Genomic DNA, 22,204 nt, shown 5'->3' with positions numbered 1-22,204 from the left:
ATGTCTGCTAATCTATTCATCATTCAGTCATCTACTTGATTATACACTTTAAAAATAAAAGTGTTTTTATTATTGCTCTTGCAATATGTTTCCTTCTTATGAGGTGCAAAATAGTTACTTCTAGATATTAACAGTAGATTATAATTGATTCACTTACCTTCATGGTCAGGCCTTGACGACTTGTGATGATACAACTATGGAACAAAATTGCAAAAAAATGTATGTTAGTGATAAATACATCTGTAAATTCCAGGTCCAGGTAAAACAAACAAACAAACAAACAAGAGATGAACTTGAGATACAAATGCAGTTAGATTATATTAAAAACATACCACTCAAAAGTTGAGTCACTTTGCCTGTCAGATGGTCCTGATACTTATCTGTTGGCAAAACGTTCCTCTCTTAACTTTTGCTGAATTAATTTTAAACACATATGACTTGCGTTATTGCATAATTTAGATGACAGCATATGATTAATTACATGGAAGAGACGCCAGATCTAAATTGGTTTAAAATGACCTAAAACATGACTAAATACTGTGTTGCAAATATTTTCAACAATTAATGTTTTTCCTTTAAAAATGATGTAGACATATATTGCATAGGCAACTACATTAAAAGCAATAGGCCTACAATTTCAATTTATTTGGAGTTTTATTTTGAAAGTCCCCCGCCGGATGTCTGACAGTCTACATTGAGTGTGTCTTGACTGCGGTCAACTGATCCAAGTGTCAGTGTTGAGTCAAACACAACAGCAGGTTGCGACGTCCCTGTCAACTCCAGGAGTAACCCGGGGTCTGCGAACAGTAACCAGGAGGAGCGAAGACGAGCTTCCAGAGCATCCAGAAGACTTTAATGAATAACTGAAGTCAAAGTTTGCTGTTAATTTTGTCCCCCGAAAGGCGACAAGTGGCACTTTGGGACGCAGAGGGGGGAAAGGATCTGTGGAGAGCACTAAAGCGCGAAGCTGCGAGTCGGTCTCCTCCTCTCACCTTAACATGGCTTCAACGACCTGCACTCGGTTCACCGATGAGTACCAGCTGTACGAGGAGCTGGGGAAGTAAGTTTGCCTCATTTTCGAGTTGTTTTCATCGACAGTTTCAATGAAAGTGACGCTTAACTGCCCGGTGCCTTTACTCCCGCTGTACCGGGAGACCTCCGCTTACCTGTCCCCACCTGACGCGTTCAGTTAGCGCGTGTAGGCAGGGCTGTCTCGCGAACTCAAATTCAAAATGCTGTCCATTTAATGAACTTTGGTTGTTGACGAAGAAAGCGAGCGTGAGAGAAAACGTGACAGACTCTGTTCCCGAGGTCGCATATTGAATACTTCCCACGCTTTCATTTTTATCTCAACTTTTTCAATCCCTGCTCGGTAACGCCCATTAGCTTGTATTTCGGGGCGACAGTACAGATCCGTACCTTTCGTATCAGTTCAAAAAGTTGGATTTTGTAAAGCACGCGCCACCGAGTGCCTTGGAAAGCATGCCGAATGTTTAATTGCTATATCATAATTCGTCAGTCATCGTAAACAGTGATTTTAGGAGCTTGCTCCTCCGGCGACGTGCCAGGCAATTAAAAACTTGCAGAAATTTGAATGGAATTTGGCGACGTCGGCGGAGACGCACCTGTCTTGGAGCTTTAATTAAACGAAGCCCTCCGCACACTACTACACCCGTGAGGGCAACAATATGTAGACAAGGATCTGAACATGCCTTTCCTCATTCCACAGTGGTGTACCTGAGAACCGTAACAAACGTATCATATAACTGATAAGTAGTTCTATCAACATTATTCATCACATTAACTGACTAAAATACCAGCCATGGCATCAATTACTGCTCCACTCCGTCTTCAGGAATGTCGCTAAAAACAGGTTTGCAGGTCTGGTTTACATGGAGAGAGTTCTCCTGTAGGCTCCCTGCAGGCTTTATTCCACATGTATCTGTTAGGAAAAATCTTGTAATGGAGCCATGCACACAGTGATTTGAATTCCTGTTATCCAGCTGCATAGTTTTAGACTGAGCAACCTATTTTAAGGCTAAAAGGGGGGTGTATACATGCACGGTGAATGAGGGACTTCTTAAAAAGTCAATCGGTATGTTGTAGTGAGTGGTGAAATCTGTTCACTATTCGCTCTTCGGAACAGCGCTTTACACAGTCTGCAACAAGACCCCTGCCTTCCTCGGATGTCATGTTACCACTTGTTGGTATCCTTACATACATTCCGGAAATGTGAACGTGAAAGTACTTTTTTACATCAGAGTGTTTTTGGAAGATCCTGCTGAGCAATATGATTATTTTATACCCCAACAAGTCAAATATAGCTATCAAGCAAATTCTACTAATCCACATTAGCCAAAAAGAGATGTTAAAGCCACTCTCTGCCTGCACAGGTTTTTTCACTATTGTTCCTGATTAGACCTCTTTTAAAGCACTGTGTGGGTGTGCTCAGACTGTGCTTGGTTGACATCTCCCTCAGTCTGCTGTTCATTGAATGCCAGGTCTGGCTGTGTGGAATAAAAAGGTGATATCTCTGGTTCTGCTGTATCACTTTAGATCTTTTTGTTTTCAACTGTCCATAATGAGTCCGACAAAGGTTCAAAACCTGGCATCTACATTATCCACAATGCATCTGAGCCACTGAGTGACATCACTGAAGGGAATTTATCAGAGTACATGCAGCTACTTCTGGAGCCACAAAAGGCTTTATATTACTTTTTTCACATATGGAGTAGTACCCAAGACCCATCAACACACTCTGTGTTACTCTTTAAAAAAATATACTGAAATGCCTAAAAGCTCAGGATCAACTTGATACATCTCTCGTATGAACATTAAAGCACTTTTGTATACATGAAGCAGAGAGGTCACAAAGTGCTTTACAAGATTAAAACAAATATAGTTAGGAAACTGTAATCGATACACAAGTTACTCAAAACAAGTTATTACTAATCTTATGTTTATTTAAAGTTTAAAGGAGTATAAACAGTCTGTTCAGTCTGTTAGGAGTTTCTGCTCTAAAAATGTTTAGTTACAAAAATGTTGCTGTCATGCTGTCTGTCCGATATTGCCTTCTCCAAAAGTAGCCCATACTAGGCTTTTTTTATATATTTATATATATATATATATGTGTGTATATATATATATATATATATATATATATATATATATATATATATATATATATATATATGTATATATATATATATATATAAAAATGTCAAATCAAAAATTGTCAATATATATATATATATATATATATATATATATATATATATATGTATATATATATATATATATAAAAATGTCAAATCAAAAATTGTCAATATATATATATATATATATATATATATATATATATATATATATATATATATATGTATATATGTATATGTCAAGTGTGTGTGTTTGTGTTTTGGAAAACCTTGCCATACAGTGACATCTCTAACTCTCCTGTAGGGGTGCTTTCTCTGTGGTGAGACGGTGCATGAAGATCTCCACAGGGCAGGAATACGCAGCCAAAATAATCAATACCAAGAAGTTGTCTGCCAGGGGTGAGTACATGTTCTGTAATGTGGCTTTAACCTAGGCCTGTGCAATATGACCAAAAAGTCTATCATGATAGCAAAATTTCATATTGGCAGATATTGATAATTACTGATCATTTTAAATGACCTGTCTTATTAAGACCAGGTGAAAAAAGGTTGAATTTAACCTCATTATTTTGAATAAAATCATTTAATCAAGGCACACAGGTTATAATTACGTTAACATAATAAAAAAAAACACACAAGTAAAATCACACAAATGAATAAAAATAACTGACCTGTCCCTTTTTCATTCACAATTTCCTCTCCGGCAGTACTCATTTTCTCACTAGTGTTAATTGGTTGGTTAGTTGTTCTTTTCTCGCGGATGGTTTGTAAAACAGTGATTGTGGGCTGTAGTTGCCTCGGTGGTTGTGCCGAACACCTTGGCTGTCACAGCTGCAGTGTCTCTGCAGGCTGGGTGGCAGAGCAGCAGTGGCCAGAGCCAGCCTGTTTGCTCTATGTAACAAGCCCAGAGACACTCCAGCAGTGAAGAGTGGCTCCATGTGACACCAAGAGGAGCAGCAGAAGACAGGGACAGTGGCCAAAGTGGTTGGTGTGCTTGCTGGCACAGCTACGGCTCATAGGCTGCCGTATCAGACCGCAAGAAAAGCAGACATTAAAACTCTGTGAGTTAAGTTTTACACGCCGGTCTGGTGAGAACTGCGACCCAAAGTAATGCCTCTGACAAGCTCTTCTGTTGTTGTCGGTCACATGGTGATGGCGCAACAGAACTACATACCTGCTAAATGATTTGCTGTTCGGGTGTCACACATAGCACACGTTATCAAGGGATATGATAGGCTGTTTATAAGCCAGGGCCTATTGGCTATGTGCTGTTAAGTTCGTTTGCATTTAATGCGTACATGTGAAACAAGGTGTCATCGCAGATACATATTGCAGTCGTTTTATCGCTCAGGCCTACTTTAACCTCAGAAGAAGCTATTGTCACACTAGATGTTGTTATTCTGTTAACCTTGATGTGTAGAGACACAAGGCTGTGGCACAGGTCGCTCTGGGACAGCACCTCTGTGTGAAACTGTGCCATGTCACCTCTCAAACCAACTTCTTTTGTTTTGACTGTACATGTTTTCTCACACCTTCTCTCAGTCATGTCTGTGTGAGCAGGAGGTGGTCAGATTACGAGAGCTTGAAATTCCCTTTCACTTTCATGATTTCCATTTATTGTAAGTTCACTCATCAAAATGGCACCAACATGAAGGAGCTCCTTTTGTGACTCATTCTCTGATATCAACCACAGCCTCTGATGTCTGATGAGCTGTATGTGACTCACTGCGCTGTCTTTCACAGTGAAACACAAGCCAGTGAAGGCAGCATGCTGGCTGAATCAAGAAAAACTCCTCCTGGTGACCTTTTGGTCTGCTCGCATCTGTAACTGAGTGTTTGTTCAGGAAGTGCAGGCATGGATTCTTTATTTTCCTCTCCTCACCTTTTCTATTCTGTCCATCACTATCTGTGCAGTGTGGGCAGAAGCTCCCCCTGTCCGGATTATGCGCAGCTGATTGATCCCTGGGCTGATGTGAAAGTGCACAACACACAAATACACAAACAAAAGGAGATATGCTTGAAAAGGCACACAGTGATGGTGAGCAACAGCACAGCAGCTACAGATGTAGGGTCTCATGAGGGAAGCAGGGGGTTTCCTAACAGCATTAACAGCATCATGTAGAAGACAGACTGTATTTTCATAGTTTTGGCCTATTGGTAAAACTAACATTCTGGTCATCTATTGCTCTTGTTCCTTGCCTCTAGATTAAGTCCAGATGAATCTAAAGTAGCTTGAGACTGTTGTAAACTGGATATTTGTGTTTTGGACTGTTGATTGGACTAAGCAAGACTTCTGAAGACCTCATCTTGGGCTCTGGGTGATGAGCATATTTTGCCTTTTTTGGGTATTTTTATTGTATTTGTATAGTAAAAATCTGCTGATTGATTATGAAACTAATCATTAGTTGCAGCCATATCGAGTTTTATATCATTTCAGTCTCTCAGTACAGGCCTTTGTTAAAATGTGACAGAAACGGGAAACAATGTACCTAGGCAAATGTGCCTTTATATGCTAAAATTTGGACTACAACTCTGAGAATGCAGTATAAATATGTTCAGAATAAACTAGAATGCCACTCAGTAGAGCGCATACCTCCGCTAAGGCACAACCGTCCTCCTTAATTCAATCAAGACTAATTCAATATTAAATAAAGCATACTTAAATCAAACTGCATGTCTTAAATATGAATGCTTAGTTATTTAAGGACTAATTAAGCATTACCTGTACTTTTAAGCCTCTCAAGTCTGCTCTGGGACTATAGACTGACTTGTGCCTGTGGCCGAGACTGAGACAAGTCCGAAATGATAGCTATAAATCTTGAGACAGAACCTGAGGTGGTATTTTGTTAACTGAGTGCAAAACTTTGAAGATAATACACAAGTTGTGATATACCAAATTCTATTGTAATTGTATTCTTGACCTGAAATTAATAACAATCCTAATACAAAAAAATAATCTTCTTTCTTGGACAGATACCCACACCAGTTGTCATTTTGATAAGTTGTCTGACCTGAAAGTGGCCAGATCACTACTTGTATATTCTCACTACATTATTGTTGTTAATATGACCCTCCTTCTCTGTAGTTAATATGTTCAATATGATAACCACATGACCACAACCCAGATCACCATTGGTTATGATGAGAAGCCACAATATGGTTAACAGCATATCAGAACCCCTGTCACTGAAAGACACTATTCAGGCAAACAGATGGGTTACAGATGATACATTTTATAACTGTACCTCTGATTTATTTGTTGCTAAAAAAAATTGCACATTGCAGCCTCAAATAGTGAAATTCCCCCTAATCCACCTTACAGAGGTTCCACATGACAGCAGTGGTGTTCAGAAGAGATAGAGAGAAAACATTACTGAAGGCAAACTGTGCCTTCAGGCAGATAGACAGCAGTGTGCTGTTAGACCGTCTGATAGATATTGAAGCAGGCAGGCTGAAGTGAAGATCACGTTCAATGAGGGGAAACCCCAGAGTCACTGCCAGCGCTGCTGACACTGCTGCTGCGTGAGGAGAAATCTTAAACAGGAAGTTCCATCCCATCGGAGAGGCTTCATGTGGCTGTAAACCTTGGCTTCACACCAAAGGCAGTGCTTTTGGAGTGCACTTCCAAGGAATATTGACGTGGTTGTACTGCAGTTGATATCATCATCATAGTGTATTTTCCCAAATGAATACATCAGCATTGAATTTTTAAAATCTATATCGAACATTAAGCTTCAAATTGTTGTAACTTGAGAGCATATTCGTGCCATCAATTGAAGTATACTGTCAAGAATATTTTACAGGAAAAGCACAGTGCGAGGTCACTCCTCCACTCAGGGGAATCAGGAAGTGGGTCACTGATATGTACTGTAGGTAGGACACAGCTTGGTTTGAGAGCAGCATTAGTGTGACTCCTTAGGGTGTTGCCTCCACTTTGATTGGATCCTGAGTGTCAAACATGCCAGATCATATCAAGACATTTGAAAGATGCAGTATTCAATAGTTGTTGTGCCTTTGTGTCATTTTGTTAATGTTTGAGGTGTCGTTGCCTCTTTTTTTAAGCTTGAGTGGTCAAGTGGAGCAGCCTGTACATATAAGCCCTTTTTACACAGCCTGTTCAAGTGGGTCTGTTGCATATGAGACCATGGTTGAGGTCATGAATAGCTCTTCTGTTAAAAGTATATTTGAAATAAATCATTGCCAACATGTGTATACTCTTCAAGTATGTCTTTCTTCCTGTTCTGAATGTTCTTTTACAAGGTCTTATCTACCTGTTTGTTTGTTTGTTTATTCATTTATTTATTTATTTTAAATTCTCTACCTTATTTTTTAAGAAATTGTTTTGATCATGGTGGAAGTTCACAAATTTGTTTGTGTATTTATTTGCCCAAGCCACTTCCTTCCAAATAAAGCACTCATAGCCCTAATACTGGGACAAGCACAGAACATGTAACGAAAACATTATCCAGATGTACTGAAGTGAAAGCCTGTCTTCTCTGACAGCACTGGCTCGTATGGAGGAAAAACTAGGGCAGTGGTTGAACACAGCCCTAGTGATGCTTGGACTCAGCGGAGTGAAAATGATCACTTGACAAACCCACCAGGCTGTGGAAAAGCTAGCCACGGTTCAGGAGCCAGCCATTCTGACGTTTTGCTTCTGGAAAATACCCGAGGCCCCAGCCGCTCACGGTGAACTCTTCATTCCCATGGAAACAAAAGAGATGGAGAGCTAAATATAGTCTGTGGGGTAATATAGGCGTTGGAGTATATGACAGTCTTGGTGCTGTTAATTGTCCAAGTGCATGATGGTGTTTGTGTTGTATGAATCGCAAAGCTCAGACTCATTCAGTTAAACAAAGAACAATAATCTAATTTACTGAATTTTTATCTACCTTCATTTTGCAGCAATGAGCCTGTAAGTTCTATGTAAGTCATGTTTACACAGGCCCAAATACTACACAGAAAGTGTAGATTAACAAGCCTGAGCCAACTGCTTTTTGTGTTTAAGGGTGATGACCTGACCCCTCGAAGTGTCTAAATGAAGTGCTCTATCAGAGCACACACCGCTGGTCGGTGTGTTTGCAGTGCCAGCGGTTGGCTTGGCAGCTAATGTCAGAGGCTCACACGCAATTTACACAGTTCCCCCTGCAAAGACTTTTGAGTGTGTCTTGGCATTGTATCCACAGCTCATCCCTCAGGTCCTGGCTGACCCATATGGCCTGTGACTTGGATGGCCAGCGAGCTGTTGACACAAGCATAAGTGATGACTCAGAACGCCCAGAGAGAATGTCCTTGTGTCTCTGTCACTATTTAAATAGTCTGTCACTCATGTCTAAAGTGTGTCCAATGTCCATCTCTAAATGGTATGTAAGATTAAATAATTGGCTAAGAGTTCTTGTAGACTGGTTAATGTTTGCTATGAAGGATACGAAAATGATATGTTAGCACTTGTTTCCATACCTGGATAGGCAGTGGGATGCTGTCAGAGCAATAGTGCCACATTTTGACAAATTTTGTTATTTGCGTTCTTGCCATCTGTTAGTTGAGAAGACCAATATCTTTCCAGTAAATCTATGGCTACAGTCAGCAGTTAGTTAGCATAGCTTGGCACAAAGTCTGGAAACTTCCTTGAGCCTTTCCGTGATCCTGAGGTTGCCAGGCAACCAGTGCCGACACAAGGAAGACAATGCTCTGGGTAAAAAAAATAACAGCTTTTAATATTTAAATTTAATATTTATGTAGATTAAACAAATAAAATATAAAGAGTAATGTTAAGTGAGCTTAAAAGGTGTTGCTAGGCAGAATTTGTTACCTTAGGAAATAAAGTAACTGTTTCCCCATGTTTACAGTCTTTATGCTCCGCTCAACTGCTAGCTGTTGCTTCATATTCACTGCAGAGATAAAAGTGTGGTATTAATCTTTTCATCTAACTCTTGGGAAGGAAGGGAATACAAGAATTATCCAGAATATCAAACTATTCCATTATCTGGAAAGTGTATGAACACATTTATTAGTAGTGCTGAAGCAATTGGTAAGTAGTCAGAAAATCAATTGACAACAGTTTGATTAATATTTTAAATAATTTCTACGGAAGAAATTTCAAACACTCGATTTTCTTGACTTTTTTCAGTTTTTTATCATCATCAACACTAGTTGACACCTTTTTTTTCACGCTATTTTGACTTTTTCCTGACATTGTACAGACTAGACAAAATTCAGTAGCATAGCTGATAGATAAATCAATAATGTACTGCAGCACTAAACACTATCTGAACATCAGAGTCATGCATGTCTCCTAGGCAGGTGGTTGAGTTCAGCCTAGGCCTGGACGATATGGCCAAAAAGTCTGTCACGATAGTGAAGTTTCATATTTGCCAATATTGATAATTATTGATAATGTTTTTAATGACCTGTCATATTTATATCATTTTTAAAGACCAGATTATAATTACGTTAACATAATAAAAAAACACAAAATCACACAAATTAACAAAAATACTGCCATATGGGCAATCTCACCGGTTATTAATCAGTTATTATATGTGCAACTGCAGTGTCTCTTGGCTCGTAGGTAGAGCAAACAGGCCAGGTGGCAGAGCAGTTGCGGCCAGAGCTGGCCTGTCAGCTCTACCTAACAAGCCCAGAGACACTGCATTCGGCTCTGCAGAATGTGTGACACCGAGAGGAGCAACAGAGGAGTGGTACCAAGGCCGAAATAGCCAGTGTGTTTGCCAGCACAGCTGCGGCTTGTAGGCGGCAGTATCAGACCGCAACAAAAGCAGACATTAATACTTGTGAGTTAATAATTTCACAGGCAAAGCATGTCTGGTCTTGTGAGAACTATGGCCCATAGTAATGCCTCTGAAACGTTCTTCTGTTGTTGTCAGCCAAACTACACACATGATGATAAATCATTGGCTGTTCGCCCGTCACTCTTAGCACGCTCCATCATCAAGGGTAATGATAGGCTGTTTATATGTCAGGGCTTATTGGCTGTGTGCTGTCAAGTTTGTTAATGCATACACATGAAACTATTGAGCATTTTATGGAACTATTTCCTTTTAGTATAAAGCCCAGAGGAAATACTCCAGTTCATCAGTATCAAAGAAATTGAATGACACCAATGATAGACAAGTCAGGAGGGGCCTCAGGCTTACCTGCTGTAGTCTTGACAAATAATATGAAACGTTAATTAGACCATTTATATGGATGACGTGTCTATCTCTGATACATATTGCTAATGTTTTATCTCCCCTGAACTATCAAACTAAAACTATGCTATCAATTAAGTCCATGGCTATGAAAAAATTAGAACTGGTGAAATCTTTTCACTGTCTTGTCCGTTACAAAATATTATAAAAAAAGCTTCTGGTAACTAGTGTTGGTACAAGTAACTATTCTCCTTATGAGTTTTCTGCTAATTATTTTCTTGATTGAACTCAAGTTGACAAATTGCTTGTGTTTTCTGACCATTTTCATTGACCAAACAACCCAAAATGCAAAGATATTCAATTTATTGTCATTGAAGACTAAAAATACCAGCAAAAGTTCAATTTTGAGAAGTTGGAAACAGTGATTTTTTTTTTTTTCGGCACAGTGTCTCAGAAGCCCCTGTGTCCCCTTTTGACTTGTCTTGATTATAAACAAATGTGGATAGCTGTCAACATTCTTGTGACTGAAAATTCAGCTTCTGCTAAACAAAACCCCCTTGTTTTCTTTGTCTGCTCTGTGTGTGTTTCACCAGGAGAAAACGGATGGAGTTTTGTTGTATCTATTTGCGTTTCTTTTCTTTTTTCCACATAAATCCTCAGTGTGTTGAACCCCCTGTGTTTGATTAAGCTGAGACAAAAGGCCCTGGAGCTCCTAAACTGTCTGCTTTGAACTGGATTTTGAGTCACATATTCAGTCGTGTAAAGAAGGAAAGTGTTTCTGGTGCCTTTACAGTTGAAATGCACCAGGAATCTTAACAGTTAGTGCAATGACAGGATTGTGTTTGTACATCTGTAATAATTCACCCCAGACTCCCTCTTCTTGTAACTGATGCACAGTTGCTCGCGGCAGGCTAAAAATATCTCTTTAGAACAACGCAAGGGAGCGTGAAAAACAGAAATCAGACTGCCCTGTTATAGGACAACTGTCAGCGGGAGTGGAGGCCTCTCCAGTCCTTGGCATCTGGTATTTTTATCTCTGCCTGCCTAATTTACCCATCAATCAACTGGCAAGGGAAAGAATTATCATCCCAGCTTTTCTGTTTTTAAATGGTAAATAATGTTATTTCCTCCACAACTCTAGCTTACTGTGTTCAGGCTAAAGAAGGGATGAATAAGTGAGAGAATAATGAGCAGTGGAAATGAAAGAATGGAGGACACCAAGTCATTGGAAATTATCAGCATGATGTACGTTTAAGATAAACACATCATCCATCAAATGGCAAGCTAAAAAAATTAATTAACCATTCAGCAACACAATATACCAGTTCATGACAACCGGCCACACTTACCATCTTCTTAAGTTTTTTTTGGGATACAGTTGTTCAAAATTCTTTGTAGTGCTAAGCTGGCAGGCAGCAGATTGCAGGTATTGACTGTGTGATGATGAACTACGCTGATTTGTCCGGTATCAGCCACTCAATCAAAGCCTACAGAAGGTGCCTCATCAACACCGATAAGCTGCATTGTCTCTTCTCAAATAAAAACACTGGGGGGATTTCCGTGGATTAGTGTCTCAGTCACTCTGAAGTCGAGCCTTTGTTTGATGAATCAACCAGGAGAAAAAAAAGGGCCACTTTTCTGTCTGTTGGCTTTCTTTCAGCTCATATTCGACTGAGAGCAAATAGGTGTTTGAATGCTTATACTCGTAAATTAGAAGAGAAACAATGTAACGATCAGTTTGACAGAAAATCGATGTCAATAACTCAAGTGATTTTTATTTATTTAAGTTATTATAAGAAGCCAAATAATCTCTGGTTCCAGCCTTTCAAATGTGACAATTTACTGCCCGTCTCTGTTTCATTTGAATATGTAAGTTTTGTACTATTGGTTGAACCAAACAACCAACTTTTTTCCTCTCTATTTTCAGCCATTTATGGTGGTACAAAGTAAATTGCTGCCCTAAGCCATGATTAACAAGCACTTGGATGTCTTCAAAGTGGTCAACACTAGGGATGTTCCAATACAGGTACCAGAATCAGCAATGCCTCTGATATTGATTAAAATGTTGGCATCAGTACCCGTGAGTATATCTATGCCCTGATCCCATACCACATAATATATTTTTTGGAAATGGGGCCCTGCGACCCAGCAGTGTCTAATATGCGTGTATGCAACTGATTGATTGATTGATTTTATTTTTTTACACACAAATACCCAATATCCAAAAATGGCATGTGACTTCAGTTAAATCGGTACTTGGTACCAGCTGATATACAAAGTTCAGGTATCAGAATGGGTTTTGTGAAGGAAGTAACTGTATCGGTAGATCTTAGGTTAAAACAAATGTGTATGTTTACAAGACAGCAAAACTTTAAATCTAGACTTTATGAGAACCTTCTTAAGGCAGGTTGAGGAGGGTTTTTAGTGGCACGGTGTCTGATTCGAAATTATTAAAACAATCTGAAAACGATAATATCAAGAGATATAGAACATACACTGCTTAATATGACGAATTTTAGTCTCAAAATCCATCAAACAGATTGTATTCCTCCTCTTTCTCTTTATTGTCACATCGTCACATTGCGTGGTATTGCTTTCTATTTTTAATTTGTTGATTAACTCTTCTTTGTAGATTGCTTACATGATGCCCGCTAATTAGATTACTCTCATATTGCATTGTTAGCCTGCCTGTCCTTTAATAATCATAACAATCATGGAATTGACAAAGGGAACTCTAAGAAAATACATGTCTGAAATAAAGCAAAAAACCTTTCATTTATGTAGGAAGATGAGTAGAGATTTAAAAAAAAAAAAAAATGCAACGGTGATTGCTTTTGAAGCAAGTTTGACCTTTGTCTTATCTCAGACAGAGTATTTATGAATGTGTGTTGTGTTTTTGATGCTGAATCATTGGTATTACCCTTCAAAAACATGATTGAGTTGCCAATCCATCCATATTTCACTGGGTCCAGGTTGTGATCAAAGTCCAAATCTCTTTTTCCCCAGCCTGGTCCTCCAGGTCTTCCTTGAGGATTTCGAGGAGTTCCCTTACCATATGGCATGTGTAATTCCTCCAGCATGTCTGAGTCTGCCCAGAACACATCCCAGTTGGACATGACTAGAATACATCCACAGGGACTTGTCCAGGAGGCATCCTATTCATATACCCTAACCACCTCAGCTGAATCGTTTTGATATGGAGTAGGGGTCGACAAATTACTGGCCTGGCCGATTACAAGAGTAATAGCCAATCAACACTGAAGGCTCAGAGCCACTGACAGGGCAGAGAAAGGTGAGAAGCTTTGGTGAGCTGACAGAGCTGCATTAGGAGGGTAAAGCAGCTGGCCGAAGTTATAAACATCACAATCCTCTACACTGTAGTTCCAAAAATACCACAATCCTATGATTTGTTTCCATTGTGACAAGCATATGCAGTTTCCTAGTTACACTGCTGAAAATACCCCAATAATGCAATTTGTTGTAATGTTAGTGATAATGTTAGCCAGTCTATAGCCTGTCTGAAAGCGATGGCTGGCCCGTATAAGATGGTGTTCTGTAAGGGTAGCTGATAATAATGTTGCTAATGTTGAGCTAATTTGAATGCCACTTTCTTGCTGGCTGTTAGGCCTTGTCAGGGTTGCACATTGTCGCCTATTTTAGTCCAATTCCATGGTCAGCATCTAAAGGTGCAGCCAGAATGGGCACAGTGTCTTGCATGGTTGTCACAGGATTAGATATCTGCTTTTTGCAGATTATGTGGTTCTGTTGACTTTATCAGGGACCATTTTGTTAGGGATGAGAGTCAACACATACAAGTTTTTGGCCAGGGCACGCAATAGAAAATTGTTGCTTGTTCTGTTTATGCTTGGGAAGAGTCAATATCGCAAGTGAAGGAGTTAAAGTATCATAAGACGTTTTACACAGGAGAGAGAAATATAATTATTGTTATATGCATTAGAACTTCTATTTAACGTTTTGTATTATTTGTCAAGGCTACAATAGGTAAGCCCGAGGCCCCTCCTGACTTGTCTTTCATTGGTGTCATCCACTCAGGTGCCGCCTCTTCCCATCTCTTTGAAACTGATAAACTGGAGTATTTCCTCTGGGCTTTATACTAAATCCTCATTTAGCCAAGTAGGGCAGCCACTTGAGGGACAGGCTGCCTGCTTTAATTAGGGCTTCTTTGTCTGTCAGACAGAGACTGGGTGCTCCAATCTAGAGACAGAATCTTCCAGCGGTGCTCTCCTCCGCCTTAATAAACCACTCTGCTGGCTTTGAGAGCACAAGGTCAGTCTCTCTCTGTCCCTCTGAAGCTTTATGGCTCTCTGGTAAAGCAACTCTTTCCCTCACTCTCTGTCCTGTTCTCTGCCTTTCCTATTCTTTGTGGCATTAGCGTTTGAACTTGATATTTGTGTTCATCACAACAGTAGCAGCATGGTGTTACAGTGGTTAGCACTGTTGCCTCAAAAATGGGACTGAAAACATCTTTGTACATACTAGGGCTTCAACTAACAACTAATTTGATAATCAATTAATCTGTTGATTATTACTTCGATTAATCGATTATTAATCGGATAAAAAGACAAAAACTACATTTATATCCTTCCCAGTATTTTATTCAAAAAACAGCGTACTGGTCTTCTTGAACCATGTTCTTTCAAACAACTTGCCAAATAAAACAAAGCAAATGTTAAAAAAATTGTTTTTTATAAAGTGCACATAACTACATTACATTTACATTTTTTCTCAACACAAAAACCTTTTAAAGTCTTCCATTAAAAAAGGAGCCAAATTAATCAAACAAACAAAAACATAAAATTAATAATAATAATAATAATAATAATAATAATAAAATGTATAAAGTGCACTTCAGTTTGTAGCTGAACGGTTTTTAAGTTATCAACAAAAACACAATATATATAGGTTTTGACAAATTTCACATAGTTCCATTTGTTCTCAAAACAAAAACCTGTTCAAGTCTTCAGTTTAAAAAAGGGAGGTGATTTAGCTAAGAACAGTTTAAATAACAAAGAAAAACATAAAGCACGAACCAAGTGTTTAACTGGCTTTGCTAAATGGCTCTTCAACAACAGGCCATGGAGGTAGAATTGGAGTATGAAAGAATGGTTCTGCAGGAACACCCTCACTCTCACTGACTTACAAGAAACTGTGCATTGCAATGCAAAAATGTTAGCATGTCCACATGCTATGGGCTAAGGCTGGCTCTCTTCTTGGAAGCGATGTTGCCTGCTGCAGAGAAGAGGCACTCAGATGGTGTTGAGGTGCCAGGAATGCATAAGTAGGACTTTGCTAACCTGGCCAAGGTGGGATATCTATTCTCATTAGCCTTCCACCAATGTAATGGATTTTCTTCCTTGGGAAGGGGCTTCTCTCCAAAGTATGTGAGGACCTTGTTCCTCACTTGGCTATTGAGATCCTCACCTTCCCCCTCTCTATGCTCTTCTTCACTGCTGGTTTCAGAATCAAGGAGTGAGTCAAGTAAAGAAACAGGAGTTGTAGGTGCAGGAGCAGCTACAGTAATGGTGGAGGTGACGCTGGTTTGCTCATGGACACTATCACACTGCTGCTGATGATCCCTTCTCACTTCGAATGCCTGTGTTTGCACTTTGGCTTGCACCTTAAAGACCTGCTCAGGTGTCAGAAACTTCAGTTTTCTGAACCTCGGGTCCAGGGCGGAGGAGAGGATCACTGTGTTCGGTGCTGTGTCAGAGAAAGCAGTCTCCTTCTTCCATCGCTGTTGAAGTTGCTCTGTAGCAGTGACTTGGAAAGCCTGCACTGCCGCTGACTCGAAGACAACACTCTCGGTGGACTTCAGTAGCCCCTTCACAAGTGGAGGTACTGCAGCGATTGTTGTGTATTTCTCCCCACTCATAAACACAGTGGCACATTCAAAGGGTTTAAGGGCTGTGGAAAGCTCTTCAAGTAGGTTCCACTGGTCGGCTTTTAAGTCAAGGTACCGTTTGCCTCTCTGTGTAACAGTCGAGTCGGACAGCGTGGCAGTTACAGGCCACCTTTGCTCAAGCAGTCGGCTAATCATATAAAATTTGCTGTTCCATCTAGTGCTTACATCCTGAACAAGCTTGTGCTCAGGTGTTCCCATTTGTTGCTGTTTTTGTCTCAGTTTGTTGCAGGCTAGCTCACTTTTTCTAAAGTGTTCCACGAGACATCTTGCAGCCCCAACTGCTTTTTCAATGCTTGAGTGCTTCAGTGAAGAATTGATCACCAGCTGCAAGGTGTGGCCAGCGCAGCGGACTGAGGACCACCCATGCCTCTTCCCTAGTAGTTTTGCTGCAGCCACAATATTGGCACCATTGTCATGCACAATAGTGATAATTTTGCTTGGGGGAATTTCAAACCTGGCTACTACCTCTTCCAACCATTCTGCAATGTTGGATGCCGTATGTCTTTCCTCTAGTGGCATGGTCGTAAGGCAGATTGACTTCATGTTCTATTCGTCTCCAATGTAATGGCATGTAATGCCAAGGTAGGCTTCCGTGGCTACACTTGTCCACACATCAGTGGTGAGAGCAATTTCGCTCTGGGTGGCTTTTATGTCACTCTTCACTGCTTGGAATGTCTGCTTGTACTCCCTCTCCATCAGTTTGGTAAAATGGGTCCTCAAGGGAAGAGTGTAACCAGGGTTGAGGACATGTAATCATTTGTCTGAATCCTTCATCCTCCACCATTGATAGTGGCCTCATGTCAGTTACCAACATATTCAGGATACCATCAGTCAGTGCAGCTGCTTGCTTTGGTGTGCAGACCTTCCTTTGAAAAAAGTCTCCACTAAACTATCTGTTGTGCTTGCCTCCGCCATTTTTCAAATGTTTCCTCCAGGCAAGGAAGACACGGCATTGGCTGGCTTACTGCCACCACCTGAGACGTTGCTGAAGCGCATGCAGCACATGCGCATAACATAGTTCCAACAAATCGATGACTAAATTAATTGCCAACTATTTTTATAATTGATTTTAATCGATTTAATCGATTAGTTGTTGCAGCCCTAGTACATACAGTCATGGTCAAAAGTTTACATACACATGTACAGATCATCTACAGGTGCATCTAAAACAATAAAAATAAAAAATAAAAGAATATCATAGAAAAATTCATTTTGTGAAATATTTCAAGCCTGTTTTTGCTTTGATTTTGATGACTACATCTTACAGCTCATCCACAAGTCGAGTTGCCTATGATACAGCACTTAGAATTACCAGTTTTAGCAATTCCTCATTTAAAAAATTTAACGTTCAACTGGATTATGCAAACTGAAAATGTTTTTCCTCACTTGGAGAAAAAATGTCACAGGTTTGGTGCACTGACTAGTGATTTTGGGGTGTTTGTGTTTGGGGTTGACTCAAAAGAAATGTTCATGGTAGTTTAGAAACATGTGCTGTCAGCCAGTTCTACAGTGTGGATCATTGATGTGTTTTGAGCTCTATGGAGTGCCCCACTTGCTAAATGGTATCACCATTTTACACATGCAGTAGCTAGTCTAGCTGGATACCATTGTTCAGTCTTTATTGCGCCAATTCACAGCAAAAGTCATCTCATGACAACTTTCCAAATTGAGCAGGTCTAAACCATACTCCTTGATTGTTGCACGTCATACCTGCGCCCTGTCTGCCTCTTCACTGTTGACTGTTAAGTAAAGGCAGAAATGCCATGAAATACATGTGGGATAGAGTTAGGTAAGCTATAGCAGGCTTTGGATATGCAGACAATGGTTAATGGTAGGATCAATTCAAGGTTTTTGTCTTTTAATAGAATTGGCTGGTAATAATATCACAAGAACCTGAAACAATACGCCCCTACCACTGAAGCCCTTAGAATATGTAATGCCCTTTTTTGTCTTGTCTTTTTTGGCATAATGAAAGGTACTTATAAAATATTTTAAATGAACTGTGCCAAACTCGCATGATTTATTTAGCCCATTAAGACTCTTAAGACTCTTGAGGCAGTTAATAATGTCCACAGAGCATTTTTCTTATGATGACCCTGTGTTGTTAAAACAGCACCATGGGGCTTCTCCTGAAATAATTAATGGTTACCACACTAATGGAGTATCCTCATGTCTCAGATAAACACTATCTGGACTGTGTCAGTAATACGGCTTCCCTAATGTTTGGACAGCCCACACATATTGTGCACCAACAGCAGAGGTGAAAAGCTGCCAGAACCATGTGAAAGGCGATCCCCCATAGACACTCTTGGCCCAAATCTTGTTTTGTCTCTCTCCTTCCCTCCCTTATGTTTTCTCTCATCCTCAGTGGGTGGAATCAGGAATTACATCATACACTGGAGATGATTTTTAGTTGGTTGTGTTAAAGAAATTGTTGCCAGCTCAAACATATTATTCACTGTGGTAATTATCCTTTGGATAAGGCTCTTACCTATCTGCTAAGATAAATCCAGGTGGTGCCTTTTTTTTTGGCCAGGCAGTTTATTCAGAGGATTAATCGTGATTTAGTGTTGCATTTAAAGCTGAGCCAGTTAGTTAATTATTTGATTAGTCCATTGAGCAATGTGTATAGTGCTAAACAGGCAAAAATACCAAGAACTCTATTGTTCCAGCTTCTCAAATGTGAATATTTCATGGTTCCTTTAGTCTTGGATCAAAATAAAAGCAATGTTTTTGGGTTATGAACTATTAGTTGGATCAATGAAGCAGTTTGAATACATCTACAGTACTTCGGCCCTGGAAAATTGATGATGAAAAAATCTGTAGTTTTAACTAGGGCTGCACAATTAATCGATGCATAATGGAAAGGCCAGAAGATTTTGTTGCAAAATTGGTCATTCCCACACTGAAGCCAGCCCATAGACATCAGAAGACGACCGTATAGTTTGACTTTGAAACCAGCTTACTATGAGCCATATTATGTTTATTGTTAGGTGGTGACCTGCATGTGTATTAACCAGTTGCAATGGTTTATCTATCCACCAGGCGGAACAGTGATGATAGAGGCTGAAGCATAACTTCAGTGTGAAATCAGCTGTTCTTACTTAGAGTATATTTAATGATTATTAGACTACCATATCATGAGGTCATCGATATTATGCTTCAGCATTTTGTTTTTCAACAGTACTGACAAGGACATTTGCTAATTTTTTCCATATTTCTGCAAATGTGGAAGGCACATAAGACAATTTTTAGTAGGGGTGTCACGATTCTCCAAATCCTCGATTTGATTCAACTTTCAATTCTAAGGTCACGATTCGATTTGATTCTCGATTTTTACATTTATTTTTTTTAAAGCACAGGTTGCTATGCCATTTTTAGACTAGACTTTTATGCAATATAATATCTGACCTTTGTTTGCAATGTACCACACTACATTGTCAAATTTAAAACATTTATTAACAATAATGTAATGTAACAATAACTTATATCTTCAGTCAATTGGAAACTTAAAGGGGAACTACCCTTTTTTACAACCTGGACCTTATTTCTAGTAGTGGTGCAACGGATCATCATTGATCCATGATCTGTTCGGATCAATATCTTCGGCTCGGCACACATGTGATCCGCGGATTGATTTACGAAAAAAAAAACGCGAGCGGAGGAACGGAGGAGCTTGAACGCCCCGCGTCATTTAAAACCCCTGTATGGGAGCATTTTGGCTTCCCTGTCAAATATAATGATGAAGGAAAGAGGTAAGGGCTGTAGCCACCATTGAGGACACCGAGGTCATGTCCTTGGTACTTTTTTCCTTAAGTTTCGTTTCATTAAAACCGTAAAGTAAACACGGTTGCGACGTGACTGCATGTCTATTTTTAGAACGGCAATTAAATGAATCGGAGCAAAGATGCAGCGTAGTGGTAAGAGGCTGCATCAATTCAAGTTATCATTTGTTGCAGCAAGAAAGGCAGAGGATGATCAGGCAAAGAGGAGGAAAGGTGAGAATTGTAATAAGCTAAGAGAGTGAGAAAAATAGTGAACGAGCCTACAGATGCAACAGATGGCCAATAGGGATGCTAAACTGTAACCTACTGTAAATGTAGCCTAGGCTGAAAAATGAAAGGACATGCAATGAATCAGAATATTTTAAGGCCATGTTCAGTCACACTATGAATTATCCATCAATAATATTATTTGGATGTTTGGATGGATAAGTAATAATGTGACTAAACATGGCATTAAAATATTAGGTCAGATTATAGTTATCATGACTCAGTAGTATACTTAGACTTTTCATTTTAAAAATTCAACAGAGGATGAGACAGGAGAGAGATGAAGAGGCTGAAGGGACAGAGACAGGAGGAGAGGAGAGAGAATTACATAATAAACAAAAGACAAAGTTATGTTTATTTGTCTTGTCTTTTTTTTTTTGCTGATCCGAAAAATGATCCGATCCGTGACTCTGATCCGAGAAACGATCCGAACCGTGAGTCTTTTGATCCGTTGCACCCCTAATTTCTAGCATAGAATAGGATCATTTACTCATCCAGATAACTTTGGTGTCATTTGGCATCGTTCGGACGAAATTAGATCCAGTGGAGTGCCGCGTATATCCATATAATGGGAGTGATCCAGGCATCGAAGCGCAGCCTATATGAGCATTATCTGCCATGAAACTAGTTCATTTCATCAATATTTTGTTATGATACGCTAGTGCTATTCCCCTCTGAGTCTGGGCTTGTCTGTTATACACTGGATCTCATTTCGCCCAAACGACTTCAAATGACACCAAAGTTAGAGGAGGTTGACTCGCAGCACTTCAACACGTGTGTGTTTTTTTTTTTTTTTCACCTTGGCAAGCCAACCGGATGTGACATGGGGGCGTGGCAACATCAACGATTCTATTTTTTAATTCGAAGTTCGAGATTGTGAATTAATTTCGATCGATTTCGATTTAAAATTGAATCGAATAACCAGTAAGGCTAACGCTTACTAAACTAACTAAAGCTTTAAAATAAATTTGTAAAATTGTAATATATGCTGTTGAGATGTAATGGTGTAGAAGAATATGGTTTAGGTGTAAAGGGTATCTATGCTGTGTATGTTTTTTGTGAGGGAAGCGCCATCTCATGGTGACACTGCAATTGAATGAGTGTGCGTGTTTACAGCGGAATCTAGACACACCCCCAGGAGGAGGGGGGAGACAGGCTGGCAGTCGGATGGGAGGGGAAAATCAAGGTGGCTGTAACTGTAAGGAGGAAATTGCAATTCTTCTTTTTCACCACACCAGATAGATTGTAATGTTGTATTTGGTTGTGAGATAAACTTGCTACTGTGGGAACAGGAATACTATCAATGGTACTGGTCTGTTGAAACCTGATGTTAGATCTGGTGTTTTGCCAGTTTGAATATGGAGCAAAAATTTCTTATCTTGATTTACAGTGACTAAATGTGTGCCCTGGCTTGTTAGGTTTTCAGCCTGAGCTGATCAAGAACTCTTGGATATTGACTGACCCGGTCTTTATTTGAGAACAGTACAGCTATTCACATGTCAGTTACAACTCAGCCACAATTGTTGTGAATCTCATTCACACAACACTCACAAATCATTCACATTCATAATCACTCATTAAATTTCACTTTGTGTACTGTCATGCTGAATGTGACATGGTTTAAAACAAAATAATCCCTCTTGCATCACACCTCATGTCTCTCTCCCTCTTCATAGTTTTGGCTGCATCATCACACATTTGCTTCCAGCTTCCACAGTTTTTGTCAACTGTTGGCTCTAGAACATTCTTGGCAATTAGTTTTTCTTTCAGTCATGACTATTGCAGCTAGACTGTGCTTGGAGACCAGGGGAAATCTCCCCAAACAGATGGTCACTTTGCTCTGCGGTGCTGAACTGGGAACACAAGCAGCAGGCTGATGCTGTAGTTCCACTGAATTTCAGGGATTTCGCTGGCACTTCGACC

General features: G+C 39.7%; 1 protein-coding gene across 23 annotated transcripts in view; it reads left to right on the top strand.

The window, feature by feature from the left end:
* Window positions 1-725: 725 nt before the first annotated feature.
* The window catches only part of LOC311251631 (calcium/calmodulin-dependent protein kinase type II delta chain), a gene marked incomplete at its 3' end in the record, with an annotated part of 101,096 nt that continues 79,617 nt past the window's right edge, over window positions 726-22,204 (top strand). For all 23 annotated transcript variants that reach the window (XM_084344143.1, XM_084344141.1, XM_084344139.1 and 20 more), the window contains exons 1-2: window positions 726-1,060; window positions 3,460-3,554. In XM_084344143.1, the coding sequence (XP_084200269.1) occupies window positions 999-1,060; window positions 3,460-3,554 (157 nt within the window). In that variant the 5' untranslated portion in view covers window positions 726-998. The remainder of the gene's footprint in view (window positions 1,061-3,459; window positions 3,555-22,204) is intronic.

Source organism: Pagrus pagrus (assembly GCF_965226575.1).
Source record: "Pagrus pagrus genome assembly, chromosome: 22".
Taxonomy (NCBI): domain Eukaryota; kingdom Metazoa; phylum Chordata; class Actinopteri; order Spariformes; family Sparidae; genus Pagrus; species Pagrus pagrus.
Note: the sequence above shows the minus strand (reverse complement) of the source record. Positions and strands in the feature narration are given on the sequence as shown.